Below are 24,036 nucleotides of genomic sequence, written 5' to 3'. Positions count from 1 at the left end.
TGCAAAAGTGTGTTAAATGGAATGAATTTTTTAAGGGTTAGGAATAAGTTTGAGGTTTTAAATCTAGATTAATCCACCCTTTAAAATTTATCTTCTCTTTAAAAAAAAAGTCTCTAGGAAACCACTGGAAAGAGCCCAGCAGGTCTGGTGAGTTCTTGTCACTGCTTGTTCGCACAGCCTCATATCACATACTGCTGAACTGCACACATCCTGGGAGGATCTCCTGAATTTTGATAAGCACATCCTCAAAGCCAAAAGGGATAACATAAGACCTGCTCAAATAGAAACAAGAATGCATTTATACAAATGTAAACACTTAATAGTCATCAAATGTCAATGTTATTTTGATATAATGCCTCAACTTTCTCTTTTACTATCCTAGGCTATTCCCAAGCCCTCAGGGAGCCTGAATTACTCAGCTGTATTGAGAAGCCATCAAACCTTAAATTTTCGGATGTCTGCGTTTCTAGTTTGATCCATAACTCCTTCTGCTAAAAATAGAAGCCCTGAATTCAAAGAGAACAGTATGATAAGAAAACCAAAGCCTACTCATAAGCAAGATATCCAGAGCGTCTATGCACAGAATTCAAAATAAGTTCAAATTTGAAGATAGCCCTAATGAAATTCTCTGTAATGCACACTTATCAATCATAATGATGAATAGTAACTAAGCTTTCTAGAAGATATGCTCTACTGAGTCAAAGCTCTTGGGAGTTTCTTATGGGAATTGTACACATGCAAACTGTCTTTTGCAGGTTGGACTTGGATCAATACAACTGTACTTAAACTGACATTTAAAATCTAGGGAACCAAGAAGCAGACACAGAGCAGAACAGCAGCTTTTTCTAGCCTACCAGAAGAAAAAGGCTTTTGCCACTGAGCAACCAACATGCTCAAGGTATCTATTACCACATCAAAGCTCAATCCTCAAACTGTCAGTCAAGCAATTCTTCCTAGTAAATCAGGGACCTAAACAGAGAAATGGGAAGATTAAGCTGTACAGACAGAAAGGTGTTTTGTCTAAATATTCTCTGATGCAGAATTACCCAGCAGAGAGCTATTAAAGACGCAGCACTACTTCCAGTGCTGAGCAAGAAGTTTTATGGCATTACACAATTCATTAGCGCACAGCACATGAAATAAAAATCACTGAGATTCCTGTTGGTATCTACTGGTTCCCTAAGCAATGGGGAATAGAGGGGCCCCCAAGACCTCCCCAAACAATTATAATGTGCATAGGAATAAATGACAGCTAAAATAGACAAGGGACCCTGAAACAGATACCCCAGAAACAAAGATATGAAGACGTAAGTCCTCCTCCACACATTCCACAACCTCCAGCTGGAATTAAGTTCTTCATATCTCAGATACTGTCAGTAATTGTGGTAGCCCCTTCTTCTTCATAGTTATGAAATTGAATTGGACTGACTACTGAATGAAACTAGTAACTTATATGTTTATCTTATGGATGCTGCAATGTTTTCCCCCACCTCCACACTATTTTGGTTAAAACAGACTATTAGAAATGTCAAAACAGACACCAACAAAACATTGCTTCCTACAACATCAGTAGGGCAAAGCCTTGAAACAGCTGCCAATTTAATTGATCTGACCTATCTGTGTTTTTAGTGGAAGCAACCAGAAGTGAATATAATTAACTAGTTTTATTTCAAGGTCATCTCTAATTTATACTTACCACAAACAAATCAAAATTCACCTGCAACTTTATAGTATAAAGTTATGTTTGAGAAATAGATGGTGTTCTTCATATGTAGATGTATGAAGTAGTAGTAATGAAAGTTTAAAGCTCAGTATATGGTTTAACAATACAGAAAAGCTGCCTTAATTACAGCAGAGGTATAGAATAATCCAGGAATATAGCTATTTTTGACTCCTGGAAAGAGTCCAGTGTTGTAGCTGGTGGGTGGAGAAAAGAAACAGGGGAAAGGAGGTATTAGGTCACCTAATCCAAGCCCCAGGGAACACGGCTAAGCTTGATTCTCCTTATTGCATCTTTTCTGGCAGAAAATTTTAACATTTGTACAAATTTCAACTTTTAATGCTGCCCAAACAGGTTTCCAGTACACTAAAGATATAAAATCCCTACATCAATTTATATTAAGTTAATTAATTATTGGTGTGTTTATTATTCAGGAATACGGGTAAATCATCCTATCATTTTCCATTTTGTTGGTAGCATCTAAGTTGTCTGAGCCCCCTCCAGTATTTTGATCAGCTCTATCATATGTTGCCTGGCCTCATTACCATTTCCTGAAAGAAGCTGAGTGTGGGAAGGCTGAAGAGCACTAAAGGATAATCTGGCTAAAGATCACATTACTATGCAGGCGTAAATTTTGTCCTGGAAGCTATTAAAGGTATGTTACCTCAAAGAACCACCTGGGATGAGACACATCCAGGGACTAGTGGGGAAAAAAAGGAAAGGCAAGAAAGGCCACACTAGATTTTAAAATCACCACAACTTTGGCTCATGAGGCTTTCCCCTTTAAACACTCGAAGTAACTTGAAAATTAACATTTAAGAGTGATTGTAGAATTATAATCCAAAGACAAACCCTTTTTATGTTGTTAGACAGAAAGCCTCTTCTATCTTTTCTACTACCTAAGACTTCATATAATTTATTCATTGTGGCATCTATTTCTTGCCACTCGTATGTAGCAACCCTCCGGAACCTCTTATTACACCAGGAGGGATCAGACATGTGATTCCCACTGTGCAAATAAAACAATGCTGAACCAAGGACATTTCCATCTAAAAGTAGCAGGGAAATCTATCAATACAGTTATTGCCTACTTTTTATAGAAACTGGTATTTCCAGTTCAACCTTGGACACTGTATGATGTTTTGATCATTAAAGAACAACCAATCAGGAACTAGAAATTTTATTATACATAATGAAAAAGTGTGAAATATCAAATGTTTTCAGTTTCCTGTTCAAATTGTGATCAGGTTTAAAACAATAGCTTTCAAATGGATACTTTCTTTCAACTGCTGAGCTAATAACCACTATCTCTTCTGTTGTAATGTACTACAGATTTCCATAATTACTGGATCTCAGAATACATTTAGATACTAACCAAATCCTTACTCAATTTCTATCGTTTGTGTCAAGATTATGAAGTGCTGCAAACGGAACAGGCTGCAATCTGAGGCTGGCAGTTACAAGAAAATATACTGGGGAATACTTGCCCTAAGTCAAAGCTCCGTGTACTCCAAAAAGCATCAACACCTGCTCCCTCGTTCTGTTGCATACTTCCTATTATGTACATTTATCCCACATGCTCTTGTATAACTTCTAAAGCAACTGAATATTTCAAGCAACCCAGAGCTTCCCACCTTAGTAGGAATTTTTCTGAAACTAAGAAAATTTAGGTATATAGCTAGGTAGATTCAAAATCTGCCCCAGTTCCAAAAAGAAAGCTTCCAAAACGCTGATTAAAGATAACTAACGCATCAGTTCTGATGTTTTAAATCACAGAGTTACTCAAGCTTGAAAGTATTTGAAACATCTCTTGGGCAAAAAAGTCCTATTTTTAAACACTTCTACCCGCAAGCCATCAGATAAACTTCTATAACAGCAGAAAGGACAGTTATGAAATTTTCCTAAAAAAGAAAACACAGCCTTCTGGGATGACAGCAAACACGAGAAATGTCAGACTAAACATACATTTTTGAGAGAAGATGTAAGCAACTAAACAGAGCATAGAAGTGCCATCTCATCCTTAAAGACCGTCTGCCCAGTTTTGTTTGGAAAGTCTAAGCTAAACTCTACATCACCAGGATCAGCCCAGCAACCACTACTCCACCTTCCTCCATAAATACACTTCACAGAAGCAGGAGAATAAGTTCAATGTTGACTCTGATGTATCTATTTCCTTCCCTTCAGATTGTTTCTGGGTTTGGTTTTCTCCCCTTGTTTCCCCTTGTATTTTAAGATACCTTACCACCACATATCTTAATATATTTATGCTGCTGATCACAAGCAGGTGGCAAAACTATCACTGGCTTGTTTTAATTGATGTAGAGGTGAACAAACATTTATTCATTTTATTTTATTAAAAGTACCTCACACTTTCTCATCACTGTTACAGAACACTAGAGGAAAAGATCTGTATGAAACAGTTACTTGGCTTTCACCGTATCAGATGAAGCAGCCTAATGCCTCTAAAATGTAAAACAACTTGTACAAAGCAGGCTTTCTACACTACCCTAGCGATGCGTGTTGCAAAGGAGATGGTCTATGCCAACGTGCCTCTTGGAAAAAATGCTACCAAAATATATCTGATGAAGCAAGCAGTTTTGGGATGCATGGTGGAAAAAGTCTTAGTACTCCCAAAAGCTCAAATCTCAGAATGAAGTTTCCAAACCCCTGTAAAAGCTAATTCGGACCATCATCAGGGGAAGTCATCTGTTTTTTAAGGAAACAAAACATCCGCATTGTCCACAGACTGCCGTGCATTTGTGAATGGCTCAGTACCTCACAGTTTTAAAGTGATTTACACATATAATTATACCTTGTTTTTAAAGATTGTCTTTAATATATTACTATTTATATAATGAATTTCAGTCCTTCAGTTTCAGTTCTGGGATAAATAGCTGGATGTTAGTTAGCAGCCACATAAGATTTTCTGTGGATAATTTATTTTTGAGGATGTTAACTGCAAAAAAAAGTACATGATACCTCATTTTCTTTAAGATGAAGACAATTATTTAATCTATTCACCAAATTCTGCAAGTCCTAAATAACGTTAGAGACCCTAATAAGTGCCAGGATAGCATATTCAGAAAAATCATTGTTTCTTTTTACAGAACTACAAGCAAAGAAGCACGTACACTCAGCAAGACCATGGCCTGGCCAAATTGTCTACTTTTCTTCCTCATTTTCAGGTCATTTTATTTGCACAAAAATTAAAGAAGAACGATATTTGACATAGCGTGTTACTTGCGGTTTTATTTACAGAATAAAGTTTCCTCTAGAGTAAATAATTTTAAGTATCTTATCTTGGAACGAGAGCAAGGAGGAAGGGTGGCAGCAAAGGGAAAAATGCTTGAAAAAGGCCCAGTTTCACAAACAAAACTAGGTTGCCTTTAACAAAAAGTGACTTTAGAGTGTCGGGGCCATGGAAGGAGTTCCCCGGCGGCACTCTTCTCCCATCCAGTGGGGCAGGATAGAGAGCTCAACTCTTCCTGCAGGCATTAGTAAGAGAACCCCATGAAGCAAACATTTGATTTTTGAAAAGCATATCTGTAGCTGCAAAGATAACAAGCTTTCCTGACACAGACCAGTGGAGGCTGTTCTAGTGGTGCATCAAAATGACATTTCTAGTTCACGCACCAGCACATGCAGTTTTGCACTGAACCCTGATGGCTCCTTCTCAGAACTGAAGGCCCATTTTAGCCTCAAAATGAGGACTACCGATCATGGTAAATAAAAATAAAAGGTAATTTCAAAGACATAAAGTGATTACTTTCCTCCAAAGAAGCAACTCTTACATATAACAGAATTGGTTTGCAGTTGCAGTTCTGTGAGCTAACATTTAAACATAACAACTCTGGCCAAATAAACCCAAAGAGAAGACATATCAAGAGAAGACATGTCTAGAAGACAATTAGACTCTCAGAAGTCATCTGCTATTCAAGCTCTTAGTTGCCAACAGTGCAGTAGGAAGCATGAGAAGCAGGCGAGAAAAGACACAGAATGAGTCCCTAATGTAGACTAATCTTATCCAGTATGTTTTTGAGAATAGGAAAATGCAGCTCGAAACTATGATCCAGCTCCATCTGTTTGTCACAGTGAGAACATTACAGAATAGTCTCTTAACAGTCTTAAGGAAGGGAGGTCATTTCCTCACAGGCCATTCTCATGAGAGAAGACAACTGTCCAGCCGCAACGTAAGACACAGGATTTGGCTACCAGGCTCTGTATTTATTCATTTTCTGCCTTTCCATCACACCAAAAACATCCCATCATCACTGCCACTGCTGTACCAACAATAGGAACCATATCCTGCCAACACCCTTACCTGTCACACCATGTCCAAAGGCTACGCTTCCCCGCTCCCAATCGCTGACTTGCACTCGCCCTCGTTCCTCCTCTCCCCTCACACGTGGGTATCACCGCCTTGCTTACGGAATGTGACAAAGACCTCTGGCCTGCAGCAAGGCACACAAATTCACCTCCCAAATTGATGAAAATCAGTGAAGCCGCAACCACTGACAGCGCGTCTGTCCGAAGCCAGCTTTGCCAAAGCACATCTGAATACAATATTTAATATGGGGATCCTTAACAGCTTTTCTACAGCGTTACCTCATGGTGTCTGTGCAGTGGACAGCCTGCACTCCGAGCAAACCACAACACACCAGCAAAATTAAAAAAAAAAAACAAAACAAAAACAAAACAAAAAACACACCACGATACAGAAGCAGCTGAAAAAGTAGTACTTTGCAGTGACAGACAGCATGTGCCACAGAGCTTCCCAGATCTATTCATTCCACTCTCCCCCAGCTCTGTATCCCCCCACAGCATCCCTCACCTGGAACCAGTGGAGGGAGAAGGGGGATGACAAAGAAAAACTCAGAAACCTGAAGTTTGTTTGGAATTTATTCCCTTGAACATTTCACACAGTTGAACAAATAATGTCTTGATTTCACAGCAACAGGAAAACCACGTGTTACATAATTTTAAAAAGAGACACACACCCAAAACAAAAACAAGGTTAAAAACAACTGCATAAATCAAAATCTTCAAAGAGGCTATACAATGGAGACATGAAGCCTTTCTGAGCACTAATCATCTCACTTGAACATTATCTGTCACCAAGCTTATTTTATGCACACTCCCCTCCTTTTCTCTGAGGGAAACAATGTCAAAATGGTCATTTTGCAGATTCCACTTTTCAAAAAAACCCAGACATTTTATTTAATTCTGCAATTTAAAAAAAACCCAGCTCCTTCACACAAACTTGATACTATTTTTCTAAGACACACAAACATTCAGTGAAGCTCTTAAAGTGCCCAGAAAAATTCATATCACCCTTCAGAATATACACATACAAACAATAAACAAATATTCCAGTGCCACAAATCCACAGGTTTGAAAGCCAGAGAGAAAGGTGGAACAGGGAGCCCAGTTACTCCCAAGAGAAAGTGTTCTTAGCAGGATCCAGCCATGAGCACAAACTGAGCACACTGCTATTTTGTATATCCTTCCTCACTCCCCAAAACTGTTTTCAGGATTTTTCAGTGGAAGTCTATCAGGTCAGCTGCCTCTCTGCTCTTTAGAACAAATAACCTTTCCATTATGCCTTTGCCTTTCCAAATTTTCTGGGCTTCAAATTGCTGGTCCTTTAGCATTCTCCTTTCCTTTACGCCAAAGCCGCCCAAATCCTGATAAGAACACTGACAAGGAACATGATGGACTGGGAACAGTCAAGCACTTTATCCTAACAGAAATTCCTGGCTTGCTATTAAGCGATGATTCACTAGGCACTGAACCTTGGTCCTAATCGGGCAACCCACACACTCTCCTCTGCTTCCAAAAATACAGGGTCTGGTTCTTCAGTTTATATTTTAAATGTTCCAGCAGAGAGAAATAAACCTTGCATCAGATCTCTTTGGCGTTGTATGAAACCCCATAAAAGAGTTCAGTATCATGTGCCATGTCCCGCAAAACACACCACCACGGCTCCTCCAAACAACAGACAACATTCAAGGCACAGTAGTAGAGGAATTATCTTTCTTTCCAATTTGGTGGTGCACCCTGCTATATGGATGCACTTCTTTTTTGCTCTTTTGGGGGGTGTGGGGTGGGAGGGTGGGATACGGATGTGTTTGTAAATGCACAGTTCAGTGGTTTAAAATGAAGGCACCACAAACAGAACATGATGTCACAGAATTAGTTTCCTGCTATCTTCTGTAATTTAATGTTGAAAACATACCAAATTAAAAGAAGATCAAAAATCAGATGTGAATAATAACGAAAAGCAGCAAGCAAGTGGAGGATTTCATGAAGGTATATTTGTTTGCACAAGCAAATGGTATTGCTTCGAGCTGAATCAGTCACAAGTAAGGCATGTTCAACGTATGCAGAACTGTAAAGAGGCAATGTTTATGAACAAGAAGCTTATTTAATTACACAAATACATATAAAATGTATTTGCACTTCATTAGACACAGAAGAAAAATTGCGTGCAAGTAATATTGAATACATTCATAAAGATTCCTTTAAATTGTACAGATAGTTAAGATCCTTTTGAAAATGTGGCCCAGATAATTTATTTGAAGGGCATGCCATTTAGAGGAAGCAGCCACCCTTCTTCAGCTTTTCAAGTAGCAAAAGAACTTCCTCATGTAAAGTCCAGCTTTGCTTGCTATGTACAACAGATTACTTGTTTCAGAGTCTACTGTGAAGCCTGTGTCTACTCTCTGTCTTCTCAGAACATTGCTCCCTGAAAACACTTAAGGCACATCCATAGGAGGATTTTTAACTTTTCATATTGCATACCTATATCATATACACTATATCTTTTAGTGATTTTAAAAAGCAGAAGACCTAGTGCCTCTACTTTATATTGCATTTTTCACTTTTGCATACAATGGCTTATATTTGGCTTCTTAAATCTTTCACAGGGCAAGTAACTATTGCAAAGATCTCATGCCTTGCCTTTTATTGCTGTACGTTTTGAAGTATGAGTTTCCCTGGCAGGTCTTTCCTTTACAAACTCCCTATTGCCGATAGGGACAGAAACACATTGCTGTGAGAACACAAGCCTGAAATGGGAAACATCTTAAAACAAAACACCACTGGCTAAAGACACCCCAAGGAGCATTCTCATAAACCTGATAGGGGTAAAGACTGTTCCAAGTCCATCTGTCAAGAAAGAGCTGAAAGTTCAGAAATACGTTCTTACAGACCTTTAGAACAAACAGAAAAACAGCATTGGCATTAAAAGAACATTAAAACCATATAAAGTACTGTAAATAATATTCAAAAAAATTCAAGACACAGCAGTTACAGATTATCATAGGGACAGACAGCTGAAAGGCAAAGTTGTTGTTTCTTTTCTCTTGGCAATAGCAGCAATTTTGGCACAAAGGCAAATGCAGAAGATAGAGGAAAAACTGGCAGACAGGGTACAGAGAAAGGTTACAGAATCTACGACAAGCATGCCACAGTTCAGCAGGACCAAAAGCACAGTAACAGCTTTCCCCAACTTCCCTTCCCTGGAGAGAATGGCATCCATCACTCAAAAGCTTGTTGCCACTTCCCAAAGTGAAGGGTTGAACTATATTGCAAGAGTTAGTTTGACCATGACCTCCCTGGGAACTTCCCTTGTAACCACCACGTAAGATGCCACGCAGGCTCTCCGACAAACCAGGCAAAACCTTTGCAAGACAGGTGATTCTAGCTGACTGCTAAAAAAACCTCAACTTGCTTATCACAGGTTGTGCCCTGCAACTATCGTTGTTACAGTACAAGGGACAGACTAAATATATTAAATGCCAGCTACAACTGCGGCCACCCAGTGAGGGACTGACATCTTTAGCAAGTTAATACATGCCAATCAGGTTAGTAACACATCACAAGCGCTTGTTGTGACCAATCTTACCTCAGCTGACCAAACCTTCTGAATGTTATTTTATGGTTGAATACATTTTAAGCATTAAACTGGCTAAAAAAGATGAGGACACGTTTGGTGGCATAGAAAAAGAGGCAGTGAGTGTAGGGGGAGAACCCATGCAATTCACCTCCATTTGGGATTCCATGGCAACTAAAAAGCAGGCCTTGCACGAGTCACCACGAAGCTCACCGAACAAGCACTTTGCTGAATTTAACTCAAAGGTATGAAATTTAAGAACAGCGGGTTTCTTGTCTTGTATACTCTTTAATTGATGTTTCTGCTGTACACCTTCCTTTTATGTTCTAAACTATCTTTACATCTCCATCATATATCGAACCTGTGCATTTCACACTTTCTTAATTTTTCACTGAATCATTTTAGAGGCAACTTACACTCCACATCAGGATTTACCTTACTACTGAGGACTGGCCCAGACCTCAGGGTCTGAAATTGCTATTGCCAAATTTCATTTGGTGGCACTTGCCTTAAGGGAGGTCAAGCATGTTGAGGCGTATGACCTGTGTTAGATGAGTCTAACAGATAGGGGAAGCGGAGCCTTGGAAACAGAGCTCTGCCTCTATGTTCGTTTCAGACAGGATTTTGCTCGAGGTATTTGTCGACTCTACGGTGAAAGCAGGATGTCTATAGTCTCTTAAACAGACAATTTAATGAATTGCAAGAAAGCGTATACACAGTTCAAAGTCAGGAGTTAATACTGAGATGCAATCTTATAGACTCCTTTTGATTATTCAGGAATAATATCCTATTCTTCCACTGTATTATCAAGCTTGGTAATTCAAAAGAGTTTGGTTTGGTTTTTTTTCAAGCCATATGTAACTGTAAACACATCACAGATTTCCTGACCTACCTACCCAGCAAGAGCAGGAGCTAAATGTAGGAAGTACCCACAGGACATGACTGTTAAACTAAGAGAAAACTGACCTGCCTTTAACACTGTAGCTTGCTTTTAAAGCACGTTGCATTTAGCTTTCTCCTGATCCTTAACCATTGTTAAGCCAGTAGTTTTAAGATATACTTGGAACTTAATTCAAAAAAAACCCAAAAAACAAACCAACAAAATCTCAGCCACTAGTGGCATTTTTCTAGCAGAAAGGGGGAGAACGGCAGAGGCACTGCTCACTCTTCCACCATTAAATGCACTTCTGTCATGCACACACAAGAATGCACCACAACACACTGCCTTAAAGATGACCTAGCTTGATCCAGCTAAGCTGAGTATGTTCTGATGTGCTCTGGGCACTGCAAGAAGCAAAGCTTTAAAAGGTCCAAAAGCTTTAAAAATGATGCTACAGTTGCACACTGCTTCAGAGAACTAGAAAGCAAACAGAAGGAGCCCTAGGTTTCAAGTTGTGTCATTTGATAAAATGGTGTCTGTTCTGTTTCACTCTTCTGGAAATACTGCAGTTCTGCTACAGGATTGTGCCACCACTACATAAGGAAAGATGGAAACATCTGATTTATAGTTGATTTATAGAAGTTTCTAGCAAACCATGGCCTATTGCTTGCTCTGCTTAGTGTTCACTTAGATGCTATTTACTGAATACTCATTTATGAAAATGAGTAATTAAATTCAATCAGTTGAAAGGACTACATCAGAGGAAGGAGACTTTCTGCCAGCAATTGCTTTGATAAACTAATTGATATATATAGCTAAACTCTCCTTCTTCCGCTTCTCATCACCAATAGCTTCACTCCATAAACTACCTTATTCTCACATCAGATGCCCTATTATGCTCCAATAAATATTTTTTCCATCCATCTTAAAGAATATGTTCCAGCTTTAAAAAAAAATAAAGTAAAAAAATCTCTTCACTTTCAGGGAAAGCAATTTTAAGTCTATCCAGTTGCACAAAAAATGCTGTGTTTTTCCCCATCTGTCCACAGTATTTTGCAAAGGTCATTCTTTCATACCTTTTCACTTTCCTCCATTTTGTCATATAGAAATTGCACACAAACAAGAGAGGAAACTGTGAAAGTAACTACACTTCAAGAATCAACTGCACACACTAAGAATAAATTTCTGTTGGACTGCATTCAGTTACTCTTAGAAACACTTCAAAGAATAATACATAAAGTCAACCAAAAGCATGATTTTTATTTGCCTGCATGTTGTTAAGGTCTTTTCTCAACTAGCACTGTGAAAATACTCTTTTCTTGACAGTGCTGCTCTAAGTATGTTCTCTCTCTAAAAGCAGCTGATTTAGTTTATCCATAGTGTTATGGAACAGATACTAGGAATCAAATCTCTTCCTTTTCCTGACATCACTAAATGAGCACTTCGGGGCTGGGCAAACGAGCATTTGTAGCACAGACACTTCTCCCATGTTAGAAAGAATTAGAATTTCAAGTTAAAAGGCAAAACTACTTCACAGCAAGACACACATTCACCACCCCATTCCCAAAGCCATGGCTAGGAGCAGCACAGATTCTGGCAGTGAGGGAAGAGCACCATGACCTGCCAGCACCATGAAATTCAAGGGGTTTAAGGAATCCAATCCCATTAACCGTCAGAGACACCCAGAATTCCAAAGGAGACACAATCCAGAGATAATGGGATCTTTCCCATTCAAGTACCAGATTAATGAAGAGAAGCTTGGGAGAACAAGAAACCACACCCAGAATTCAGGCAAACACAGAAATCCAGTTTGAGAGTTGTTCCAGTGCATCAATAGAACTTTTAACTTCACTAACGCCGAGCTGCATACATTACAGACCAGGGCTCTTTATCTGGGCCCACTCAAGAGAAGAGCCTCAACTGAGCATCTGTGTTTTCCTGGAATTCTTTTGGATAATGCCCTTGAAAGGACTGAGAACATCTAGGCCCCAAAGCCACAGTGCAAAATAATATATTGAGACTTTCACGTAACACACAAAATTCACACGGCACCGCAAAAATCACACAAATTATACAGCTCATAAAGTTGGGTCACATTAGTTCTTACTGGTCAGCAGGCTGCCCACAGAATTCCCCTAGGATCTGCATGAGAACTTCTGACTGGACATAGAGAAAGGGAACCCCAAAAGCCATCAGCTGACACATGAAAAAGGAGTCCAAAGGGTTCTGGGCTACCTGGAGCCCAATCGAGGAAACTGTGCTTTGCAGGCGCTGGCTTGCCACCCTAACTCTGTCAAAGAGGCCAAGAGAGTACTGCACCACCCTGCTAAAGAAGGAAGCGGAGCTACCTGGGGCCCTCTCTGCTGAGGCGGAGATGGTATTTGCCCGTCCACTTCCATCACTTGCCATGGCGTCCTGCAGAGGTCCTTTGGTGTCCTGTAAGAATGTCGAGGAAATTAAATTCATATTAAAATTGAATATGTCTCAGCAATACTCTTTTTTTTTTTTTTTTCATGTGAAATTATAGGTACTGAACACATTGAACTAGGAAGACATACTTCTTGCAATTAAGATACACTTTAATCATCACATAAGCATGTTCCTTTGCAATTTATGGCTTCATTAAAGCTCTGAAAAACAAGGTGGATATCCAAAGAAGTCAAAGCAGTGAGATCCCTGAGGTCTGCTCATCTGGGAAATAAAACAAATACCATTTTTAATCTTTATTTTGGCAGGAAGCATGGCACAAATATTGGGATGAATCCCTTATCCTTCCAAAAAGAAGGGAGTACAACTTCAGGTTATACTAATAAAACCCAAGAAACAGGTAGAAAGACAAGCACTACCACAAAGGAAAATATAATTTAAGGAGGAGGGAGATTTCATAGCATGCAAGCATAATAAAACTTGTTTAGAGACGACCATATAGGCTGCTCAAGCAGAACATGCAAAAATACCGTACAGGAGGTTAAAGAGACAAATTAAGTGCCTTGGATTGTAATGACAAAAGCTGGCAGACTTTTCTGTATTACACCGTGTCTTGATCCTATCTTTAAAGCACAAATGCTTCCATTACAATAGTATAGGAAAAGGGATATCCTATCTTTCCATGCAGGTTTCCATTAATACACAGAAAACCTTCATAAGTGAAGGCAGGTCTTCTTCATAGCCTATGCAAAGGAAATGCAAATAATTTGTTTCATCTTAAGAAAAACCACGGTGAATCAAAGCAAAACCAAAACTGGTAACATTAATTTAGTCTCTGCATGGACTGAATAAGTATTTCAGCTGACAAGAATACAAATCAAAATCCTGTCCTGAACAGGACAGTACATTATTTTATAAAGAAACCATGAAAAGAAAAGCGGTAATTAAAGGAACCACTTTTAAATAAAATTTATAGAACTTAGAACACAGATCTTATGACATAAGAACGCAACTCAATGCACTCTGAATTATCTTATTTTCTGAAAAAAAAAAACCACAGCATATTTACATTTTCAATGCTAAGAATCAAAACCTATTAAACACGACACGTTAGATGAAAATAATGAGTTACCTTTCCTGACAGAGGACCCACTGCTGGCCTCTTCCTTTGAGCATAACCAGAGAGTCGGTAACAGTAGTGAGGCTTACAGTAGAATTTACCTGCAGATAAAACACGAATGACAGTCAGCAATGAGAACACAGCAGTTTAGCACAATATAAATGTCCATCTCACTGCAACTTTTTTTCTGCTACCATTCTCCTTGCTCCATCTAGTTTTTTCACTATACATGGAGGCAAACACTATCTGAAGTTTTAACTCCAGCCCTCCTCTCTCCCCCCCACCCTAACGAGCCTCCATTCCATTGGGTGCCGGACAGCCATTTAGCTTAAAATCCTATCAAACACCAAAGCAAAGCTGTGAGGCTTGTGTGGTATCACATGCTAACAATGCGGCAGTGTGTGAGGAACAAAGAAATCATCACATGAAAAGCTGGCAGAAGCACTTTTGGAAAAAGCAATAATGAATACAACCAGCAGAGGAAAAGCGGGAGAGGACAGCGTTAACTCCCAAAGAACCATCTCTAAAATGCACAGTGGCTACTTGTGAAAAGGACAATCAACCAATGATTCATCTTCACAATTAAGACCTTTTGTGATACTACTGGTTTAGTAACACCCCAGAAGTCTACATGGGTTTTCACTGGTATCTAAACACTGCCAGGAAGCCAAAGCAGCACTAGTAATACTGTAATGCAAATAACAATAATAGCAGCGAATGGATGGCACATAATTATCTTCCAATGTATTGTTGTCAGTGTACGCTGCTTGGTATGCACAGCCCATAGCATCCCCCTACTGCTATCCTATTCCTACAACTTTCCTAATGCATTTCAAACCTATATTCTGACCTTTGACCCTTCCTCTAGTTTCTCCGGGATGGTATTTGCACAATGCTTTGTTTTATGATGGAAAAGTGACAAACTCTACCTTTTGAGAAGTCTCTGCGTAAATAAACCTTTCTTAATATTTATTCTTTCCAAAAACTGCTCTTCCAAGTTATTTGAGAAGAGCAGCAACAGAAAAGCTCTTAGATAAAAATTCTCGGACTTTGAAGCCTAAAACCAGACACTGACTGCAGAACTCTGCAGAACGCTCATCAGTCCGAACAGCTAGATGAATGGCAATAATGCGTTCATAGCTTTGTTATTTTTTCTCTCAAAGAATACCCAGAGTAAATTATAAGATAAATTTTCACAAGTATTAGATTAGATGGGTTACCACATATTTCTGTTTGGCCATATCTGCTTCATATACATACACAACTGTCAGGCATGTAATAGCATTTCAGAATCAATACTCTAAGCATGCTGAAATTCCGAGCTTTGTGTTTGCTTCATCGAGAACTATCTGGCCATAAATGCATACATAAGCTTGCTGGCAGAGGGAATCGCTAAATCTGGTGGCAAAAACTGTCTCAGCCCATTCAGCTGACAGAGGAGCTCAGTCTGTTATTACTAATCATATAATCAGATATTCAATTACTTATGAATGCCCAAAATAACAGCAGTGCTCAAAAAATGTTTTCTCCCAATTTTGATTACTGAAGAAGCTTTTACTTTTAGATGTCAGATTTTAAGATTTCAAAATTACCATTGGCCCCTTTAAACTCCCATGCCAAGTCCGCTGACCTTCAGGCCAAGTAATAATGGGTTTTCTGTTCCTTACTGGGAGACGGGTTTGATGATTCTAAGTTTCCTCAACTCTTCATGACAGAGCAAGTCCATAACAAAGTCATTCTATAACACATCATCAATACATAATTTTGGCTTTTTACCCCGTTAGCCTAGATGGTGTTTCCATGGTAGTTGGCCTACCCGGTATACGCAAAAAGATTCTTCCTAGCTACATGCAGTAGATATCTACAAATTTTGTAACATTTCAATTTGCAGTAGAATATTCTGGAGTTTCATCCTGTGGCATATCAGTTTATAATTTTTACTTAATCTTTGCTTCAATGAGTAGGGAAAATTATCAGCACTAACATCTTTTTTCTGTTATTGTAGTTTCTATACCATCATTTTACACATATTCTCCTATTGAGAGAGGAGTAAAGATAAACGGCATCCGTGAAATAAAATATAGGCACACCTCCTGATATAAATAGGTTTATCTGAGATACTTTTTCATATTTTTAATTCAGAAAACGTGAAATTTCTGTCAATCACTGCTCAAGCAAAGAATGCACCACATTGCTACTCTTAGAAGGAGATTACTTTTCACAAGTGATGTGCGATTTCAACTTAATGGTTTCAGTATGCACACTTTGTTGATCAATTGAGTTTCACCTGCTGCCATATTGTTTGGTCTCAGATTTGTTAGGCATATCTGAAGCTACCCCTAATTCTTAGCAAGATTCTGTTAACTGAGTCATCAGCAAGTTTTGTAATCATATTCCTTCCTCCTCAGTCTTCAGATACAGAAAACAAGCATCATTACTGAATCTTAAGTAACTACTTCAACAACACTTTCTCTATATATATAACATTCTCTAAGCAATCCTGTCATTCTCTAAGCAATCCTGCTTCAGCAGGGGAGTTGGACTAGATGATCTATATGGTCCCTTCCAACTCTAAAAAAATTCAGTGAAATTCAGTGAAACATTGACTTACCTCTACTCAACTTTAATGCTCAATTTTTCACTATATAAACAGAGCTCTTTTAGTAATGAGCTCTTAGTAATGAGCTATTATCACAGCCCCTGATTACAAAGTTCCTATTTTAGTACATCTAAAATAAACATAAGAGTTGGACAGTTATGATGTCTTCAAGTAGAAAAAGCTGACTGCATTCGTCTTCAGTGTGTTATTCTCTCCTAAGTGGTATTAAACACTAAGGAGTTTCCTCATTTGACAGTACTGAAACAAAAGTAAAGGGTCCAGCCTTCAAACTTGGCCTTTAAAGCCCCCAACTACTATTTTGTTTCTTTGCATTCTAGCAGCTCTTATTATCTTATATTCATTCCTAACAGCTCAGTTATTTTGCTGTCAGCATGACCTGTCCACAGGAAATCCACATAGTTTCAACAATTTCAGAGATGGTGTCTTTGGAACAGAAGTTACTCTTTTCCCTAACTCGCCAAATAATTTTTAAGCAAAGGAAGAGGTGAAATCACTAGATGGACTTCCAGGACAGTTAAGAGAATTCGGACCAAAAGGCAATTTCTCTTACCATCTTCAATATCATAGGCGTAAGATGACAAGCGCAGAGTCGTCGCACAGTATTCACACTTGAAGCAACTGCGGTGGAAGAACTTGCCTTCGGCGCTCAGCCTTTCCATCACGTAGACTCGCTTGCGGCAGAAGTAACAGACATCACTGCCTCCCAGGTTTTGAGGGAACTCCTTTTTGAGTGAGCCCTAAATAGAAACAGCCATGGTGAAATTTGTGTGTGTGCAGCCTCACCACTGTACGGTCCTATTTTCTCTTCATTTTTGTGGACACAGGAGCATCTGGATGCTGCAGTTTTTCCGCACACGGATGCTACAGTTCTTGGATGCAGTCCACAGGTTTAACCAGGACACCAAAACCTAACCTTATTGTCCAGGGAAGAAGGTCCTAGGATGCCATGCCTACATATGTCAGGAGCAAACTAAACTCTGGATGGAAGAGCGGACACCAGTATTATTAGTGATGACCTTGAAATAAGTGTCTGAAGGAGGCATATGATGGGAAGCCAAAACCATCAGGAATCCCTCAAACAGCAACTCTTAGACCCACGTTATCAAAATCAGTATCTCCTCCAGAAAACAGTAATGCAGAAATAGCCCCAGTGGATCAAACACGTCTTCATAAATATGACAAGGAATTTCTCAAATATTTATGCAGAACTCTCGGACACTGAGATTTGACTAAAACATTTTGCAAGGAAAATGAGGACAAGAGTGAGGGTGGATGGAGAAAAGGGAAGAGAAGTCTTTCACAAAGCTAGGGCGGATTCCATCAGTGGTAGTAACAACTGCACACTCACAATACTTCAGATCTACAGTACATCTAAATCACAAACACGCACCATCTTCTGTACATCGTCTTACCAGTTCCTTCTTGTCTAGAAGGGTTTTGGGTTGCTCTTTCCTTTGAAGCTGATTGGCTATCTGCTCAGCCAATGAGCTCACTCCGCCTGTGTACATCTTTATATACTTCTACCAGATGGATGGAATAAAACAATAGGGCAGTGAGAAAAGAAAAAAAAATAAAATCAAATTAAAAAAAAAATGACTAAAATGGTAATAGGTTAGGTGGTGAAAAGGTGCAGAGAGGTCAAATCATGCCAAGACAGTGGACAATATGAAGTGACAAGTAGTAATAGCAAAGCTAGTGTCATCAGAAATCACCACTACAGTCCAGGATCAACTGTAACAACGGAAAAGAAGGCTTGCGTTTTGCATTCTCTAAGTGCTCTAGAAATATTCTAATGATGAAGAAAGCAGATCTTATTTTTGCTTGTGGGATATTTTGTACCTGTGAACCTGAGCATAGACATTTTTTAAAGACAAGGCCAAATATAGGCTGAGTTTAGGTTCCAGGTAAAATTGCCGTCAGAAACAAAGATCTTTTAGAAGACATGTCACATAGTCTAATGCAACATGCTGATCACAACAGCATATTTATATGCTTAGCAACTGGAAAGAATTCATTTACAGAGCATTCATGGTGCGGGGAGAAATCCTTAACTAAGGAACTCAGCGATTCAAAAATATGAATTCTTCCAGTGCTAAAAATACAGAGAATTTTACATGAAAAAAAGATGCAAGAGCCTCATCCAATGCGTTAAAGCCATACCTGCATACATCTGGAACGTATACTTGTTCGACTGTGAACATGGCTTTATGACTAGGCTTTTCTCCATCAAGGGTACTGACTGACTCCATAACTTTGGATATCTAAAAACCTTTCAGTATTCCAAGAAATCTAGGCAGGTTGGCTGTTACCTTAGATGGTAGAAAATGGGTGTTGGCAAGCCAAGTTCAGTCACTGCAGGAGCAGAGGAAGCGTTTTTCACAGGAAATACTTAGAACCGTTGGCTATAATTACATGGTTAAGAAAATTACGCGGTTACATCCCTGTTAGCTCAATCACACTGCAAACGCCACGTATTTGACTCAGAGCAGCAAGGAGCACGCCAAGCAATTTTCCTTTTCCAGACTAAGCAGCATGATGAATGTTTCTAGCTGGAGTCTCCTGAGCAAATGAAGGATCATCAGAGAGACACTCCAGTTTCTGGCAAGTGCAAAATACCAAAGATTAACAGTATTCTGAAGGAAAGGGCTATACAACTGAGGTTGTATCTCAAAACCCCTTTAGTCGTATCGTAGAACTTGCTAGTTATTTCCCACAACTAATAAAAAAGCATAGATTGCATACATGTTGTTATTAGCCTCTTAGGAATGTTTAAGACCTTCACATGTTCAGACATGAGAACAGCAGGAAGCATCGCAAAAACTGAAATTCACCCCTGAGTGGGTGGTACTTTGGGGAAAAAGATTTTGAAAATGGAGGGCTCAGCCATCAGAGGTTACCGCTGCTATCACTGAAGTCCCAATTCCTTAAGCTTTGTGCCACTGCAGTAATGAGGGTTTATTTCTATCCAGAAAGAACTTCTACTTGTCTACTGTTTCCACCCCAAAACGTAGAGCACTCACATTATTTATATATGCGAGAAAAAACCACATCATTTGTCTTTCAAAAATTGCCAGGTTCTATATTCTTCCTCAGCTAATGTGTGCACACACATAAGTGCAGAGTTGCCTTTCAATGTCACACACAGTATCTTGTCAAATATTACATTCAAAATGGTGCCTACTGGAAAAATTTTCTTCCTTTCATTCAACATGGATCTTTAACTGGTAACCATAATCATCTGGCCAAAAGTTTTCAATTTTCCTCTAAAAGACCAGAAACCTTTGAAGCTTTTTAAGTTTTCTTAAAAGGCAGTTCATTTCTTTTAGCTGAACCAGGTTTCCACTGAACAAGTTTTGCTTTGAAACCTTCATCCAACCTTAACTGCAGATGCTTCAGCATCTTTAAATTTCTAGCAGTGCATATGAAGTTCCATGCTTAAAAAGTGATTATCATAATCTTAACTCACAATACTTTGGACTATTTGGTGTGGGAAATTTAGCTGCTGAATTTTTGATTTGGGGTTCTGTGTTTCTGATTTTGCTTTTTTCCTATACATGATATCTGGCGTAATACTGGGTCTTAAAGAAAGCATTTTCTCTTTCCTCCTGTAGGCAAATCCTACAGGATATACAACGTTTTGTAACACTTCCAGGAGTGGGCAAAGAACCCACTCCAGTGTAGGTCAAATCAAGTTCCTGGTGCTTATGTATGACAACTGCAACTAGTTCAAATTCTCAGTAATTTTTCAGAAAACCAAAGTACTTTTATTTCACGCTGTCCATTAAGCATATATGCACAAACGCATTCTGTAGCTTGGCCCAAGATCTCAACAAAAGCAGCCAGCAAAACAAGAAAGCTTTACTGCAAAGCCAAGACTATCAGTGCTCAAAAAAACCTATTAGAGAGTGAGATATACCACAAGCTTTTCATTTACACCAAACATTAAATATAGTATTTAGTTTCAAATTGCTCTATGGCTGACAATAACCAAGTTATGCCCCAGGTTGCCTCTGGCTTCTCATTTGTGCATGAATATGCACAGACATTGCATTCTGCAGGTGAAGCATTGCAAGCCTAGCCATCTCTTGTGGTGTGTCCTTGGCTGGTGGGACCAGGGTGCAGGAAGCGAACACAGCTGAGTGCACCTTGCAACGCTCAGGCTAATGCTACCTGTCGAAGAGAGTCAGATGAAGGTGAAGAAGGGCGATTAGAAGAACGGAGGCTAAGGGAGAGCTCCCACTGGTCAACAAAGAATCGGCGAGATGGCTCAGTCTCAGGCTAAAAAATAAAATAAAAATCAAAGCAATCACACATGGCTACAGAGGGAAGAGAGAAGAAAATGAAAAAACTCAAGCCCTTCTACCCACCATCAAAACAAATTTCCTAAAGACTCTTTTAGGAAAACTTGGAGAAAAGAAGTCCAGTGTATCTTCACTTGCTCCCTAGTGAGGCAGACTCTTATTCTTGATCTGTTCTTTATTAGGTTTTAAGTTATTTAGGACCATTTGGAAGCAGTTACCTACTTCCACAGATGTCCAACCTCCTATAAACCCAACCAGCCAAGCCACTGGCAAAGACCTCAAATCAATTTCCTCTGCTCCCCCTCCTGTATCTCCCATTGTTCTGTATTACTGGCCCAAGGCACTAAGACCATATTTCAGGCAATGTGAGACCTCTTCTATATTTTAACTTTATAAACTAAAAGCCCGCTCTCCTTGGGGATGGAAGAGAAAGAAATTAACTTGTAAGCATTGCCAGTAATTAGCAGCAAATTTCCAACCTAAAATTTACTGTAAGCCGAGGGGAAACAAAAACAATCTGCTGTTCTTGCTTATCAAACAGCAAGCAATAAATCCCAAACTGAGGATTTGCATCCTTCTGGAACTGGTTCCTCACAGGAGAACCCAAAATTTGGTCTTCCAACATACCCCTCTCATTATCTCCATGGCTCATTATGGCCATCTCCCAAGAAACAGTTCACATAAATAGGAAAAACACAATAGCTGGAAGTAATGGACAAATAGCACTGGTAGAAACTGTGCATGCCTAGAAATTATAATCTGGAAAGAAAAATTATGCAAATTTCAAATATTTGTGCCTCTTTTACAAGAAAATTATATTTTCCATTATCAAAAGGAAAAATGAATGTCACATAGCTGCATGACCCACAAAAATAGCTATTTCTAGCTTCTTGGAATAGCCTAGCCTCAAAATTAAATCTACTGGCCAAAATGCAAAAATAGCTTGGTTTTCACTATTTCCCCAATTTAAAGAAATATAACTGTTTATTTTATACTCAGATTTTCTGTATTTAAGATCATCAACATTTCATCAAATTTCTTTTCTGGAAATGTCTTTCTTTGCTAAGCTTTCTTTCTCTTACTACCCTATTTTTGTTTTCTTCCCTTAAATCCCACATCATAATCTATCATTGCCTGCAGTGTTCCAACATCTGTTTCCTCTTTCTCCTCTCTGCCCTACCCACTTTATCCTTTCCTCTACTTTGTGTTCTCCATCTCCCTAATATTTTCTCTCCTTCTTAATTCTGCCCTATGCAGAAATTAGATGGTTTCAAAAACAATTTCTATCTTTGCACTGTAATGCTGTTAATCTTTTCCACCCTCTAAAGGAGCTTAAAAGTGCTAGAGAGCAACACAAAAGGAAGGAGCAAGATCTTTTAGTCTAGATATTAATTTCTGTATCATCATTCCAATTGAGTAAGGAAATGCGCATGAGCGTGCTGTCCTCGGATTATGCCTAAGATCTTCAGTTGTGTCACCCAGAAGCAAATGGATGTTAATATGTTTAAATTAGTCTTCTTACCCAGTCTCTCATGGTTTCTTCTATGTCCCCAAATTCTACCTCAAATCCAGCCAAAGGTTCACTCTTCTTTCCTCGAGAACAGCTTCATTGACTTTTATTATGAGCAAAGACAGCATCCCCAAAAGTACAGCAATGGAAAGTAACCTAAATATTATAAATTTCCTTTTGACATGGTTTGGAAAAGTTATGCCCACCAGCAAAAGTTCTGGGACTGTTTATATTCCAGCCCAAGAAGAGAGCTTGATTTTGGATGGTTAACTCAGTAAGTTATGAAAAAAATCACTTATGTAGATGGCGTTTTCCAAAAGCACTCTCCAGTTTGCCAAATGCTGTTGAAGATAACTGAAAACAGAGATAAGAGGCAAGCAACCAGAGGCTAAAGAAACCACTGCTCAAACTGGTGTGCTCCTATGTGCCAAAGATGATACGCTGGAAAGAAAATTAAGCACAAAACCAAACCAAACCAAAAGCGTACTCTGGAATCAAAGAAAATCTGCACAAGCTGCCAACTCTACTGTTGGAAATAAGTTTACAGGAAGTATGGACACAAAATAGTACTTCAGAGCCAGGAATTATGCTTGGAAAATGCGAACGTTCTTGCTTCCAGAAGCAAGCAAAATTTGTGAGCAACTCACTGGTAAACGACCACTGTGAAATGATTTGATCTGGAGGGCTGCTGGTTTTCAGCATGTACTCTGAAGCTCGCAGGCTGTTTTTAACCTTATTGTTTATATTGTGTTTTGAGAAACAGAAATATTGCCATTCATCAAAACAAAGAGACAGCTAAAAACTGGCAAATAGGACAAAAACACCACACAACGTCTTTTTAACCACATGACTGTATGGCAATGGTCATCATATTTTGGTGAATTTTTCTATCCCTCTGCCTCCTGATATCACTGGTACCCAGAATCCCGCACTGGACACCAGATAGGCAGGGCTGTAGTCACCTGATGCCTCGCTGCAGGTCTGGACTCCAGGAGGGCAGCCAGCTGACATGCCCTTTGCTCAACATTCTCAGGCACTTGGTCATCAGAAAATAAACGAGGAGATCTCTGTGAGATGAGGAAGGAGGAAGGAAGTAAACAAACCAGCAAAAAAAAGCCCCAAAAAGAACAGACACCGAAATGCCAGACAAAAGGCATGAAATTCACATGCAGAACAGTAAGAGGAGCTCACACGTGAAGACTGTTTTTATTTCCAATAAATGGAAATTATTTATTTCCATGGTCTACTGTTCTAATTAAGTGCTAAGCTTTGACCCTCAAGGCCAAGAAAAAATAGTTGAATTAGTTGTTATTCACAACTCTCCTACCTAGGACTGCTGCAGCCAAACCCAAACAAGCGTGTGGCCTCTTTCTTTGGCATTACCATCCAAAAAAAAAAAAAAAAAAGTGGCTTTATCATGCACAAAGGAGCTTATTCACCAACTTATTTCACCATAGTTCTCAATTCTCAAGGATTTTCTTTACGTATCTAAACCTGCACATAACTGTGTTTCTCAGATTCTGTGCATAGAAACCCATTTTTTAGGGTAATGCACTTCAGTTCT

At 39.1% G+C, this 24,036-nt stretch overlaps 1 protein-coding gene across 4 annotated transcripts in view; it reads right to left on the bottom strand.

The window, feature by feature from the left end:
* Positions 1–24,036, bottom strand: part of MICAL3 (microtubule associated monooxygenase, calponin and LIM domain containing 3) — a 110,748-nt gene that overhangs the window by 56,236 nt on the left and 30,476 nt on the right. For all 4 annotated transcript variants that reach the window (XM_074168100.1, XM_074168101.1, XM_074168102.1 and 1 more), the window contains 6 exons: positions 23,435–23,539; positions 20,832–20,939; positions 18,074–18,181; positions 17,212–17,398; positions 14,054–14,142; positions 12,843–12,930 (listed from right to left, as the gene is read on the bottom strand). In XM_074168100.1, the coding sequence (XP_074024201.1) occupies positions 12,843–12,930; positions 14,054–14,142; positions 17,212–17,398; positions 18,074–18,181; positions 20,832–20,939; positions 23,435–23,539 (685 nt within the window). The remainder of the gene's footprint in view (positions 1–12,842; positions 12,931–14,053; positions 14,143–17,211; positions 17,399–18,073; positions 18,182–20,831; positions 20,940–23,434; positions 23,540–24,036) is intronic.

The sequence above is a fragment of the Numenius arquata genome, chromosome 2 (assembly GCF_964106895.1).
Source record: "Numenius arquata chromosome 2, bNumArq3.hap1.1, whole genome shotgun sequence".
Taxonomy (NCBI): Eukaryota; Metazoa; Chordata; class Aves; order Charadriiformes; family Scolopacidae; genus Numenius; species Numenius arquata.
Note: the sequence above shows the minus strand (reverse complement) of the source record. Positions and strands in the feature narration are given on the sequence as shown.